Source organism: Thalassophryne amazonica, chromosome 13 (assembly GCF_902500255.1).
Source record: "Thalassophryne amazonica chromosome 13, fThaAma1.1, whole genome shotgun sequence".
Lineage (NCBI taxonomy): Eukaryota > Metazoa > Chordata > Actinopteri > Batrachoidiformes > Batrachoididae > Thalassophryne > Thalassophryne amazonica.
Genome location: NC_047115.1, coordinates 42253200 through 42267969, shown reverse-complemented (window position 1 = coordinate 42267969; position 14770 = coordinate 42253200). Strand labels below are relative to the sequence as shown.

Genomic DNA, 14770 nt, shown 5'->3' with positions numbered 1-14770 from the left:
TATGAGCACCCACATGTTGCATTCTTACCGCCACCAATTCCACCCGTGGAGATTGAATCAGCTGTCACTCCTTTCACTGTGGCCACAGAAGGCAGGAACAAACAGCTGAAAAGAGCACGCCAGAATGATTATTAATAAATGGTTTTCTTTCTCTTTTTGCACCTTTTTTTTGTCACACTGAGGTTCACAAGCCAAACACAACTCTGTATCAAAGCCACATTTACCACACGCTTCATTTTAAATTTTCCTCGACTCTGCCCTCTAGCCTCAGCGGTTTCTGACACGATGACTCAAACACAATGTGCGTTATCGTGTAACTCTTAGAATAAATAAACTCATTAAAATGTGGTAAACCAACTAAAGCTACTGTAACAATTTTATTAATGTCACTGATTTACCACAACTCACAGAGGAACAAGTTTATTTTCCCAAATTACCCACAACATCAGTTGAATCATTTACTGCTCTTAATAATATGCCAAACAAAGCACCAGGGCAGGATGGTTTCCCTGCTGAATTTTAGAAACACTTCTGGACTATTTTTGCCACAGTATTCATCAGTGTAATATGTGAAATTAAACAGAAAACAAATATCCCAGACAATTTGAATTCTGCAATAATCCCTCTGCTGTTGAAACTAGCTACCGCTGATTATCACAGATATAAATGATCAGTAGGGCTCTAACTTGTCGAATAGAAAAGTTTTTCCATCTATAATTCACTTCAATCATTTATTGAGGGTATAGAGTCAATAAATAACATGTAGGTTGCTTAATATTTTACATTACTCATCTAATCAACAAAACCAATCATATTCTCACTGGATGTGGAAAAAACATTTGACAAAGTCAACTGAAAATTCTTCATCAAACTAAAGAAATTTGGTTTGGAGAAGTTATTTATACACTAGATCAAAATCTTATACTCTTTATCTATGACCATGGTTCATACAACCCCTGGCAAAAATTATGGAATCACCGGCCTCAGCGGATGTTCATTCAGTTGTTTAATTTTGTAGAAAAAAAGCAGATCACAGACATGACACAAAACTAAAGTCATTTCAAATGGCAACTTTCTGGCTTTAAGAAACACTATAAGAAATCAAGAAAAAAAGATTGTGGCAGTCAGTAACGGTTACTTTTTTAGACCAAGCAGAGGAAAAAAATATGGAATCACTCAATTCTGAGGAAAAAATTATGGAATCACCCTGTAAATTTTCATCCCCCAAATTAACACCTGCATCATATCAGATCTGCTCGTTAGTCTGCATCTAAAAAGGAGTGAACACACCTTGGAGAGCTGTTGCACCAAGTGGACTGACATGAATCATGGCTCCAACACGAGAGATGTCAATTGAAACAAAGGATAGGATTATCAAACTCTTAAAAGAGAGTAAATCATCACGCAATGTTGCAAAAGATGTTGGTTGTTCACAGTCAGCTGTGTCTAAACTCTGGACCAAATACAAACAACATGGGAAGGTTGTTAAAGGCAAACATACTGGTAGACCAAGGAAGACATCAAAGCGTCAAGACAGAAAACTTAAAGCAATATGTCTCAAAAATCGAAAAATGTACGACAAAACAAATGAGGAACAAATGGGAGGAAACTGGAGTCAACGTCTGTGACCGAACTGTAAGAAACCGCCTAAAGGAAATGGGATTTACATACAGAAAAGCTAAACGAAAGGCATCATTAACACCTAAACAGAAAAAAACAAGTTTACAATGGGCTAAGGAAAAGCAATTGTGGACTGTGGATGACTGGATGAAAGTCATATTCAGTGATGAATCTCGAATCTGCATTGGGCAAGGTGATGATGCTGGAACTTTTGTTTGGTGCCTTTCCAATGAGATTTATAAAGATGACTGCCTGAAGAGAACATGTAAATTTCCACAGTCATTGATGATATGGGGCTGCATGTCAGGTAAAGGCACTGGGGAGATGGCTGTCATTACATCATCAATAAATGCACAAGTTTATGTTGATATTTTGGACAATTGAAAGGATGTTTGGGGATGATGAAATCATTTTTCAAGATGATAATGCATCTTGCCATAGAGCAAAAACTGCAAAAACATTCCTTGCAAAAAGACACATAGGGTCAATGTCATGGCATAGGGTCAATGTCAATTAGCAGATCTGATTTGATGCAGGTGTTAATTTGGGGGATGAAAATTTACAGGGTGATTCCATAATTTTTTCCTCAGAATTGAGTGATTCCATATTTTTTTCCTCTGCTTGGTCTAAAAAAGTAACCGTTACTGACTGCCACAATCTTTTTTTCCTGATTTCTTATAGTGTTTCTTAAAGCCAGAAAGTTGCCATTTAAAATGACTTTAGTTTTGTGTCATGTCTGTGATCTGCTTTTTTTCTACAAAATTAAACAACTGAATGAACATCCTCTGAGGCCGGTGATTCCATAATTTTTGTCAGGGGTTGTACTAATGGGCTAATGTCACCCAGCTTTAGGTTGAGGTGCACTAGGCAGGGAAAACCACTCCGTTTCGCCACAGAAACTTACTAATTTAGAGATTCAATTCAATTTAATCAGCTTATAAAGCGCCAAATCACAACAAAAGCTGTCTCAAGGTGCCTCACACAGAACAGTTCAACATAAAAATTAAAATAAATAAAAATGAATAAAATTCAAATACATAATTAAAAACAGAAGTAAATAATAAAACAGATAAAATAAAAATTATTCATATTAAACAGAATAAAAATAGGTTTTAAGTCTTGACTTAAAAATGTCCACGGACTCCGACTGCCTCACGGTCGCAGGAAGACCGCTCCACCGAGCGGGTGCACGATAAGAAAAAGCTCTTTGACCCGCTGACTACTTCTTCACCCTGGGAACACAGAGAAGTCCCACATCCTGCAACCGCAAAGCCCGGGCCGGCACGTAGGGTGCGACCAGATCAGCTAGATAAAATGGCGCCAGTCCACGAACAACTTTATAACAAAACCTTAAAAGAGATGTTAACCATTAATTCATCACTGCTTCAGTTACATTCTAAGGTGGTGATAGTCAAGTGGTTGAAGTGGGATTGTGACCACAGGATCCTCAGTTCAAATCCCTGTCAGACCAGAAAATCACTAAAAGCCTGTGGGCAAAGTTCGTAATCCCCAAATTGCTCCATTTGTGCAGTTTTGCACCCTGGCATCACCCTGACATCAGTGTGTGTGTGTGTGTGTTTGTGAGCGAGTGAATGGATGAATGTGAGGGATCACTGTAAAGCACTTTGACCACAAAAGCATGATATAAAGGCAGTCCATCAACCATGAATCTCAAATGATATGGTCATACTTCCACACAAGCCTGACAAAAGGATATAAATGTAGCTGAAGCAGACACTTCTTCCTTCTCTCTGCGTCTCTCTCACCATAATCCATGTAGGTTATTTGTTTCTTTCATTTCCAAAGCCGATGACAGTCAGCCACCAAGGCCACTTCTGCTTGTAATGTAATGGACATGTAGAACCTGACATCACACAACGCTACTAATTCACATTCTATGAAACCGGACACACTAGCCAAAGGCTTTTTCACTAGATTGTGTTTGTTTGTCTGTTTGTGACCCTGCGACAGACTGGACTCCTGTCCTGGGTGTACCCCGCCTCGCACTCCATAGCTGCTGGGATAGGCTCCAGCCCCCCGCGACCCTTAATTGGACTAAGCGGAAGAAGATGAATAAATGAATAAATGAATGTATTTGCACTTAATGCTACAGTGTGTAGGATGCAGCATCATCTAGTGGTGAGGTTGGAGACTGCATTATGCTGTCACCACTCAGGATTTTGTTTTTCTTCACACTTTTGCTTCTTTAGCGATAAAGGCTCATGCTGCCTTGCCTTCTCTTGTGAAAGGCAACATGTATGATCCTCCATATCACAAAAATGAGGCTTTTGAAACTTATTAGCCTGCACTAGCAACCAGTACACAAGGTATAGCGGAGCAAATACTGATTTACTTTGTTTTGTTTTGTTTTTTTTAGTCTTCTGGCTCCACTGCAAAATGCGAAAGGCAGAGTAAATAAGTTTCTTTTAGGCTACTGTATCAACATGGCGCTGCAACATGGCAGCCTCCACCAGGGGGCCAGCTGCCCTGCATTCAAAGATCATGAAAATACATTGGTTTGTTGATGCACTAAATGAATGAATATATGGTTATGAGTGCGGGCAGCATGGTGGCTTAGTGGTTAGCACTGTTGGGATTGGGACTAATTAACCACCCATGGCCTTTCTGTGTGGAGTTTGCATGTTCTTCCCGTGTTTGCATGGGTTTTCTCTGGGTACTCCCGCTTCCTCCTTTTTAATCTATTTTGTGTTTGTTTTTGTTTTTTATTATGTCATGTGAAGCGCCTTGAGGCGACCTTGTTGTGATTTAGCACTATATAAATTAATAAATTTGAATTTTAAATTTGAAAGTATCCTCTTGTCATGCCGTCCTTGAATTAGATATTATGTGGATGTACCCATATCCGCTGTGACTCATGTCAAACTCCACAAAGGCCGGCGAGGTGGCGACTCGGTGGGGTCTGAAGCTGCGTGGTGACGCCATGGACACCAGGCTGATGATCTGGTGCACAGGGACTGTAGGACCAACAGAGGACTCACTGGGAACTGTAGACTGCAACAGACTGAAGGTTCGCTTCAGGGTCTTTACTGAAGAGGAAATGTCTGAATCTGTGACATGACCTGGCAGAAACAGAAACAATGCCATCATATGTACACTACAGGTATCCAAACTTTTGACTTTTCCATTCATTTGAGTGGGAAAGTGTGTCCAAACTTTTGACTGGTACGCGTAAATAACGTAAATATCAGCAACACAACATGACAAATCAAACAGGAAATTGTAAAAAGATTTGTTTTAAAAAAAGGTCTAAAAAAGGGGAAAGTCTGCAACAGTGAACGGATTCTCTCAAGCAAGAAAAAAAAAAGAACATTTCAATCAACAGATCATCAGGTTCCAAGAAAAAAATTGTACCATTTAAGATGGGAGCTTTGATTTGTGAGGAAACTTCAGTAGAAGACGTGACAGACATTTTGTCAGCTGAACACATGAGAGGATCCCCTAAACACAGGAAAGTTCTGAGGGAGAGCAAACAACAACCAATGTGATATAAGGCATCTTGTGTGCAGTTTATATACAACCCCAATTCCAATAAAGTTGGGACATTGTGTAAAATGTAAATAAAAACAGAATACAATGATTTGAAAATCCTCTTCAACCTATATTCAATTGAATACACCACAAAGACAAAATATTTAATGTTCAAACTGATAAAATGTATTGTTTTTGTGCAAATATTTGCTCATTTTGAAATGGATGCCTGCAACATGTTTCAAAAAAGCTGGGACAGTGGTATGTTTACCACTGTGTTACATCACCTTTCCTTCTAACAACACTCAATAAGCATTTATCACTTTGAACATTAAATATCTTGTCTTTGTGGTGTATTCAACTGAATATAGGTTGAAGAGGATTTGCAAATCATTGTATTCTGTTTTTATTTACATTTTACACAACGACTCAACTTCATTGGAATTGGGTTATAATTCCAAAACGATCTTTAATACATGTGCACACTTTTCCTGCAATGTTGCATTTAAACTCATTTCCCTTCAGTAATGCATCACATTAATATGACTTCATCACCTGCAAATACTTTTGTATTTTTTGCTTGTCATGCATTAATATGTTTTTCCAGATTATATTAACATTGAACATAATTCATAATGGGAAACGAGTACTGAATGTCTGACCTCAGTTCTGAATGAGTGATGGCCTGAGAGGAGAGCTTCTCCAGGATACGTGTAACAGGAAGATGTAGCGGATGTTTGGGAAACAGTAATATTCTCTGGCAATGAGCCAGGAGTGTGGAAACCAGTCCCGCCTCACACATTATCTGGCGGTTTCGCTCTGATCTGATCATTGACTGGATGTGATGCGCCAGTGAGTACTGTATGTCCACAGAGAGCTGCAAAGAGGGAAAATTAGAAACAAATAAGTAAAACTTTGTCACACTGATGCATCGTCTTGTATTAAACGTCAGGAGTGTTTCGACCAGTACCTGCAGGTCCTCGTGATTAAACACTGAAGGAAGTAACATCATGATAACTCTGATTGCTCCTGGATGAAGAATCACATGATCATAGTATAACCTAGAATAAGATAAAGGGGGAAAAAAACAACAAAATATGATCATTTATTTAAATTATCTCACAAAGGTTCTGCTAGTAAATTACATACTACTGCAGGAATTACAACTTGTTATTGTACTGTACACTGTAAAACCTGATGAGTCAGTGCAACGCAAACCGTTAACCCATTAACATAGACTCTACTTTTCCATGTTTATGGAGTCATCTTCTCACTCTGGAGAAAAATGAATTGAAATGGCTCAATGACTGCAAAAAGCAATGCAGGCTAATCAGCTATTTTAATGTTATTAGATTGGGCAGTAACAAACAGACTAAATTGCTTCTTGTCACCACAGAACAGACAAAAATATCACTAGCGGTATCTGGTAGCATGGACATGATTTTTGTGGATGTAAAAGTCCTCATGTTTAACTTATTAAATGTAAAAACACTTTGCAAGATAATTGTTTATACAGCTAGCTGCTTCTCAGTTAGCTGCTTACCTTAGCCTCTTAGCCATCATCTTGCATTGCTGTCCACTGAGTGATTACAAAGCAAATGATTTTTTTAATAGTCAAGTATGAATTGTAATATTATTGAATTATGATAGTCTTATAACTTATGATATTCTTATAGCCACAGAATGAATTGTGGTTAAGATCAAAGCCAGTGTTATAATTTAATGATGTGTTCATCGTCTTTCAGACATCACTATCATCATATTTACTCTCACGTTCATTAAAGCTCAGTTATTCTAATGCATTAGGGCACGGCCACTTTGTGTGACAGCTTGTGTGCTGACTTTTTTGTTTGTTGTTAATGCTGCGGTCGATCAGAGACTCGTCAGGCTGTTGGCTGCAGCTGTTGTGACGGCCCATCATTTTGAGCATTTTATTACAAATATCTGCGATAATATCACTTGTTGTAATTCGCTGACCAAATTACCTACAGAAAAATAAGGACCCCAAAGGACCATCTAAGACGTGTTTGTGTTGTATGATGTAATTTTGGATGCTAACCGTGGTAGCATTTGTAGCAGCTATTGTAGCTTCAGGATGTTAAGAGCCTTTTTTTTTTTAAGGATCAGGCAGGCTGTGATTCAAGCCAACTCGGATTTCAACTAAACATGGCTCAGTGATGGAACCTACCAAGAATCGAACTTTCACAAAATTTTTCGGCCAAAAATCAAACAGTGACCTTGCCAGGGGTCATCAAAGTTCAAGGCAAAAATACGCAAAAAGTGATATTTCATTAAATTCCCATCTTTCAAGTGGTGTAATATTCAGCACTATCAAGGACCTTGGCTAAGGGACCTTAGCGATTTTGTGGTCTGATGGGGATTCAAACCAAGGATACCATGGTCATAAGCCCGAATGTAAGGCAATCAGTTTTCTCAAATCCTTTGATTTGTAATAACTTATCAGGATTTACAGAGTAGCTGAGCTCATATGATCCAACAACTACAAATGGACAGAAATATCCACACCTCCACTGAGTCTCTGAGGAGACTGTAGAAATGCTGGATGCCGTCGTCCTACATCTCCCCTGTGTGTCCTCCAATGACTGCGGATCTGATGCCAAGCCGGAAGGAGCGGAATCTACACTGGACTCATCTTGCCCTGCTGCAATATTTAACTCTTCTTTATCTCCATCATATCCAGCATCAGAGTCCTGAGGAGAGTATGTCCCTGTGGAGAACTGATTGAGATAGGAAAGCAGCTTTATGCATGTTTGAAGAGTGACCGGCAGCTTGGGCTGATGTACGGTGCTGGAAGAGGAAGGTCTGACAGTGGAGTTCACTAACTCAACAAACTGGTGGAACCTCCTTCCTGGAGAATGACCATCCTCAGCAATCCTAGGATAGCACTCGTCATCTTCAGTCCACTTCCAGTACTCTGAATGGTCACTATGGAAGCAGCCGAGCTGAAGCAGGGCCTCTGCTAGTTTTTCATAAAACCCCCCGACTTGAAAATGATGTGCGTTTACTGTGTGAAGATGCACAGCCAAGGCCAGGGTATGAAGTGTGCGAAGGAGGACATCTAACACCTGCTGCCGCCCCAGAGACTGCCACACCGCCCCCTGGGGAGGGTCGCACAGAGCTCCTTCCATGTCCGTTACCAGAGACAGCAGTCCCGTGAAGCCCCCTGCTCGTCTGAAAGCCTCCCACGTGTTCGGGTTCTCCAGCACCTTCACCACGGACTGACACACAAGAAAAACCATCGTCACGCATGTGACAAAGCAGACTGTCTCAGAGAAAATACTTTAATCGCTTTCTTCAAACTCCTCAGTCAATTAAAGCAACATCATGAAAAATAGATGAAACCTATAGAAATATCATAAATCATTTCTGGTAACTAGTTTTGGGATGTGAACAAAATCACATTAGCTTTATTCAATTTGGGGAGCTAATCCATCAGGTAGGTAATGCGCGAGGCAGAACGCAGAGGGAAATCTGATTAAATGAAACCGGAGTAATCACAATAGCTCTCAACACTTGCCAACCCAGGTTGGACCCAATCTGATTGCCACCTGCTTTAACCATGTTAGCACAAAGCGCACACACATTAGTTCATGCGTATGCGCACAAACAAGCGTGAACACACACACGTGCACGCTCACATACGCTGACGACACACACAGCATCTGCAAATAACTGCCATCTATAAAAATGGACACGTACAGTAGGTGTGTAACTTATTTAGCCTAAATCGGATCTATAGCCCATTCACTGATCCGATAGAGGGGGTAATCTTCAGACTGCTACAGCACAAAGGTGCCGGACTAATCCAATTGGTCCCAATTTAACAGCTAAACCTGTTCCCCAAATCAATCTGTGCTTGTCGATAATGTAATCAGGGTCCCAAATGCTAAGAAAATAAATTCACTAGCTCATTATCTTTTAAATGCATTATGATTTGTTATGATTTGTTGCAGAGTGGAGACTACGTTTACAGTTCAGTGGCATTACCTATGAGTACCATTTTAGTCCAAACGTGTCAATACCTGCAGAAGATCCCATTTCAGTCGAAGCTCATTCTGTGTGGAGGAACAGAGGGCTCCTATTGCTGTGCTCATGAACTCCTCAGGGTTGATCTCAGCCAGCTGCTCCAAAATGTTTAGAGTGGGACCTCGATACTGCTCTTCATCCAGGAAGATTTTGATGTAAGGAACCATACCACGGTCTCGCATTGAAACTGGGACACAGAAAGAAAAGCAAAAGATTGTGGACCCTTATTCAGGACATCCAGGTTGAGTGTGAATGTTAGTCCTCTATATGTGAAGGAACCTTGCTAAGCTTTCTCACTCTCCTGTCAGGCATTGCTGCTGCATCTTCTAGTAGCACTGTACAAAATCATGGTACTACCTACTATCTCTATACATTTTTTCCTCTGTTCATGTGGGGTTTATCTGTCTGAGTTACTAGCCCCAAGGCTGAGGCTTTGGGGTTCTGTCTTGCCCAAGGACACCCATTAGGGATCAAATCCTCAAACCCTTTTGTTAACAGATGACCCGCTCCACTAAACTGGCAACAGTTTTGCCTGTATCTTCCAAAGGCTTCATCAGAAAAAAGATATGATTGCACAGCCCATAGCTGAGTGGATCAATATTTTGATGCTTCAAAGGATCAAATCCCATTTAATCTAGAGCAGGGGTGAGCACCTTGTTCCAGATAGGGCCAAAATTAAATTACAATTTGTGTAAAGATTATTGACTAACTGGTGCCATGCTCCTTTCAAGTAGCATACTTGCTAATAGCAATGGCAACAGGATACAAAGACTGCCGAAAATGCTACCCAATCTCCCCACCACCCCCACCAGGAATGGTTTATTATTACACATCCATCCATCCATTTTCTTCCGCTTCATCCGAGGTCGGGTCTCAGGGGCAGCAGCTCAAGCAAAGCCGCCCAGACCTCCCGATCCACACACACCTCCCCTAGCTCCTCCAGGGGAACCCCGAGGCATTCAAAAGCCAGCTGCGAGACATAGTCCCTCCAGCATGTCCTGGGTCTTCCCCGGGGCCTTCTCCCAATCGGACGTGCCTGGAATACCTCTCCAGCGAGGCGTCCAGCGAGGCGTCCAGGGGGCATCCGAAAAAGATGCCCAAGCGACCTCAGCTGGCTCCTTTCGACATGGAGGAGCAGCGGCTCGACTCCGAGCTCCTCCCGACTGACTATTATTATCATCATATTATTATTACACAGTCCCCAAGAATAGCACATTTGTGAGAACCTCCTTAAATTCTATGATCAGCCATGTACAGTATAGGAAACAACAGTGATAGGCCTGGAAACTGCTCTCACGAGGTCCCTGTCAGTTAGCCTGCCACCAATCCCTTTGCTATTTCAGAGTGTGACCAACAAAGCCCAAGGAAGATTAAGAAGAAAAGAATAAATAAAATACTGGTTGGGGTGGGTGATGATGTGGTCTTGGAAGAGGTATGTGTTCTTATCAGGGGGAAAACAGAAGGGGGACAAATGTAGGAACTTATGTTGCCAGTTTGAATTTTGGTGGAAATCACCCAATAAATAGCACAAGGCCTAGTGTATCATAAAAACACAGATATGATGCACATCATCGCCACATGTTTTTGCTGGGTTAGTAGAAGTAGGACAGCAATACATTGTTCACATATTGTTGGGATACAAGACGTACCTGAGTGTGTACAATATACCTGTGTTTTTGATAGAACGCAAAGTCAGTGTTGACACAACTTGAAGCATACATGTAGTCAGAAGCCTCTCATCATCCTCCGCACAGGGCAGCTGATGTGTATCTAGAAAACAACAAATTCAGTAAACCAGGATAAAGAGTCAACGTAAGATGCATCTTGAAATTTCACATTTTATAACAAACAGCATTCTAATACAATTCCATTTTTTTCTGCTAATCTGATTGGTTAAGCGTGAGATTTCAGACCGTATAATATCGGGGTAACTGTGGCAAAATATTCGACCATTCACATTTAGATGTATTACTCCACGTCCTGACCGGTGTTCTGACGAGATGTCCTTCCTGTCAAATATCATTCCTGTCCTCCGCGCAATATAGTCGGGATGCAGAACTGTTGATTTATGTGACAAGACGAACAATTCAACACGCACGCTGCTAACTGTAAGCACTGTTAGCTAAGAGTGAGAGAAAGTCGCGTGCCGATACCACCACCAAAATGGGTGAATTTAAGCTACTATACAAAAGTATTGATGTGGATTCTGACACAGAATTACTGTTTCACATTTGGTGGATTTGATGGATTTTCACATTTGATGGATTACTCCGTGTCCTGACCACTGCTGGAGCTACGCTACCTCGGCTTGACGGTAAGCCTCGCTGACCGAATTACCTACAGAAAAATAAACTGTGCAAATGATGGAATTGAATTAGAATGGGAATAACCCCCCTGTGGCTGATGATTTGCGGACGTTCATGCTGTTATACAGTTGCAAATAGCCATTTTACGGTCACCGTAAAACCCCTTTTCCGGCGATTTGTAAGAGTAAAGCTCTATTTTTGCGACCGTATAACCAGCATGAAGGTCTGCAAATCATCAGACACAAAAGAGTTATTCCCTAAATATATCTGTGCTGCTAAATCCCAATGAGGGGTTTGTGCGCTTTGTCAGTCACTTTTCTACAGAGATAAATAGATCAGAGATTGGGGGAGTGGAGATTTTAGTTCATACTCATTTTAGGTGTAGAAACAACACCAGCCTTCCTGAGGATTTTTGCTCTCCTCCGAAGTTCCCCGAGCAGCAGCTCCAGCAGGCCACCGTCACTCAGGACCTCTGCGATCAGGCCACTGTGTGTCGTCATCCTACAAATCAGGGAGAGAAAGTCTTACTGGGCAGGCACTAAGGTAATAAGAGCTCTGACTTTATGTTCCAGCAACTGAAATTAATCCTTCTCACCTTTAAAGGCGATATTAGCAAAAATGATCAATGGCAATAAAATTTTCAGTTTTACGAGAAGTTTGTTTAAAGACGACCAATCCTGCTAAAACCATCAAACCACTTTCAACTGAGAGTAAAGGTCGTATTTTATCTTATATGTTGCATTTTAATTACTTGAAATGAAATGACAACAGTTCTTGGCAATTACCTGTGAAAACATTTAAGGGTTTCCACCCCAAACTCAAACGCTGTCCCTCCTCCAGTCAGAGACCCATCCCAGCTCTGCTTCAGCACCCCCAGCAATTTGTGCAAGGTCTCATGGGGGATGTAGTTCATCTTGAATACCACCTGTGGCAAACCAGGCATAAATTAAGGATACATGCTAGAGAAAAGAAGAAAGAGAATGTTGGAACTTCTTACTGTCTCCAGCAGTGAAAAGAATAATTTGTGCACAGGAGATGGTTTCTGCCACATGCAAGCTGCAAGCTGGGTCATTGACTGGATGGTCCATTCCAAGAGGAAGAAATTTGCTGTGTTCCATTCCCATATTGTCTGCAGGATTCGCAGGATGTGACAACACAGCAAAGAATCTGTGGATCTCAGCAAAGAGCCTTGCAGGAGATAGAAGGCTGGCAGGTTTTTAACTACTGAACCTGGTAACAAAGACATCAGTACAGATATTCAAGGACGACTGAAAATCAACTGAAATTTCAAATGCAGTTATGATATTCACATATTGTCTCATTCAAGTGATTGTGATATGCATGTTTGTTTAACTTTTCTGGGTCATACTGTACAAAATATGGCTGGGTTTATGTTCAACAGCTTCAAAGCTGCACAACTGCATGTTACCCTGCTACAACAAATTTTTTTACTTGAAGTGGCTCAATTTGGAATCGAGATGGACTGCTGCTCCCTCTTTGAGACATGCCCATTGAGCCAGTATGCACTCTGACATGCACATATAGATGGAAAACCAAGTTACGATGCTCCACTCTAAAGAGAAAGGAGATCAAGATCCTTTATCGTCATTGCACAGTTGTACAGTGTACATTAGCACAACGAAATTGGGAAATTGGAGCATAATCCTCCTCCTAGATGTAGTGTGCAGTAGGTACTGTACTTCTTATTTAACACAACAGGCACAGGAATCATTTCTAAGAAACACCAAGTCTGGGACCATGCAGGTGTGCCGCACAATGCTACATATATCACACCACAGAACCAGTCTGAAGCCTGGATGGCAAATACCCAGGCAGACAGCAGGCAGGTACATCCCAATCTCAAGATAATAGGCATTTTTAGAACTCACCCATTCAGTGTAAATGGGGTATTTCTGACCAAAAAAAAAAAAAAAACTTTCATTGGTCCTTTCTGTACTTGACTTCTGGATACCTGAGAGAGGTTGCTAACAAGGTACACAATATGACACCTTTCCACCAGACAAAGCATTCTTGTATTAGTCTCACAATCAGGTCAGGTTAGGTTTGGGAGCATTAACACATCCACCACACAACAGAACTGCCCCAGGTCCTGGACAGCAACAACTCAGGCAGACAACCAGTCCATCCCCTTGGACGTAGCTATCTATCAGTTGCAGTTATGTCCGATGTCAGCATTCCCTTGCCCTTGGCCTTTTCCAGTTGCTGGGATTCCAAAAACTGAGGCTCTTGTTCTAAGGCTGGATCATGCCCAGAGAAACATGCCACATGGCCAAAATATCACACATGACATTACCTCACGTTGCAAGTGAATTGGCTGCTTTGAATCTCACTAAGGGTACTATCTCACTAGGCTGTAACTGGTGGGGAATAGTTGGAAACACAAACTTGAGACAATTTTACAGTTGGAATCTCACCAAATTTGTACTTACAACACAATGCATGTCACATGAATGTGGGCCAAATGTTGCACAGACTAGCTGCAAAAATAGAACCACAAATCGAAAGTAGTCCGCACACATATCACACGAGTGCTGCGCAAATGTCGCACGGCACTCGTGCAGCTGAAATGATGACATGTTTGCAAACAAAATGTTCAGAATGGCTGTGGGTTGTTATTATGTGAAAAGGGGCTGTGGAAATACCCCAGACTATAGACACAAAAGGCAGAGTCCTGCAACTAATAATAATTTTAAAAAGCCTAGCGTGGCTCCACAGAAGAGTAAAAAAAGGAAGTGTGGATGGCAGCACACTCACTGACTTGCAGAAAGTTGTCCAGAATGACAGACCACTGTGTCTTCACAATACAGTATTTAAAATTGCAGAGGATAACACAATAAAGCATAAAACCTATTCCACTGTGGTCTTCAAAAGACCTAAAAAAAAGAATAAATCCAGATAGCACGTTGTCCTCCTTGTCCGCTGCCAGGCAGGTCTTCTCCTGCCTGCATGGCGGGTTTCAGCCAGGCCGGCTGCCGGACTCACTCGGCCACTTCCAGAAGCGCAGTTCCTTTCCAATCATATAAAAAAGGAAGAGTGTGTTGTCAATCCCTCACAGCTTGACTCACATGTTGCATACTTTCTGACTCACGGAAATTAAATTCAGAATGGTTCGAGTCGCCCACGAGGCCTATTTAGAGAGAAAATGTGCCATGCAAATTTTTTGAACAGTGCAAAATTCAACTGATGCCCTGCGACTCATGCGAGGAGAACACAAAATGCTGTGTATGTTTTTGTGAAAATTTGTGAATTCTTTCACGAATGCATTCGCATTCTGTCGCAGCCCAGTG

The 14770-nt window shown here is 41.3% G+C and overlaps 1 protein-coding gene across 1 annotated transcript in view; it reads right to left on the bottom strand.

Annotated features, from left to right (window-relative positions):
- Positions 1-14770, bottom strand: part of wdfy4 (WDFY family member 4) — a 120514-nt gene that overhangs the window by 70566 nt on the left and 35178 nt on the right. Inside the window, 11 exon segments of the mRNA XM_034184287.1 lie at positions 29-105; positions 4478-4700; positions 4993-5096; positions 5772-5986; positions 6080-6170; positions 7636-8348; positions 9153-9343; positions 10825-10926; positions 11833-11963; positions 12248-12387; positions 12460-12692. Coding sequence (XP_034040178.1) covers positions 29-105; positions 4478-4700; positions 4993-5096; positions 5772-5986; positions 6080-6170; positions 7636-8348; positions 9153-9343; positions 10825-10926; positions 11833-11963; positions 12248-12387; positions 12460-12692 — 2220 coding nt within the window.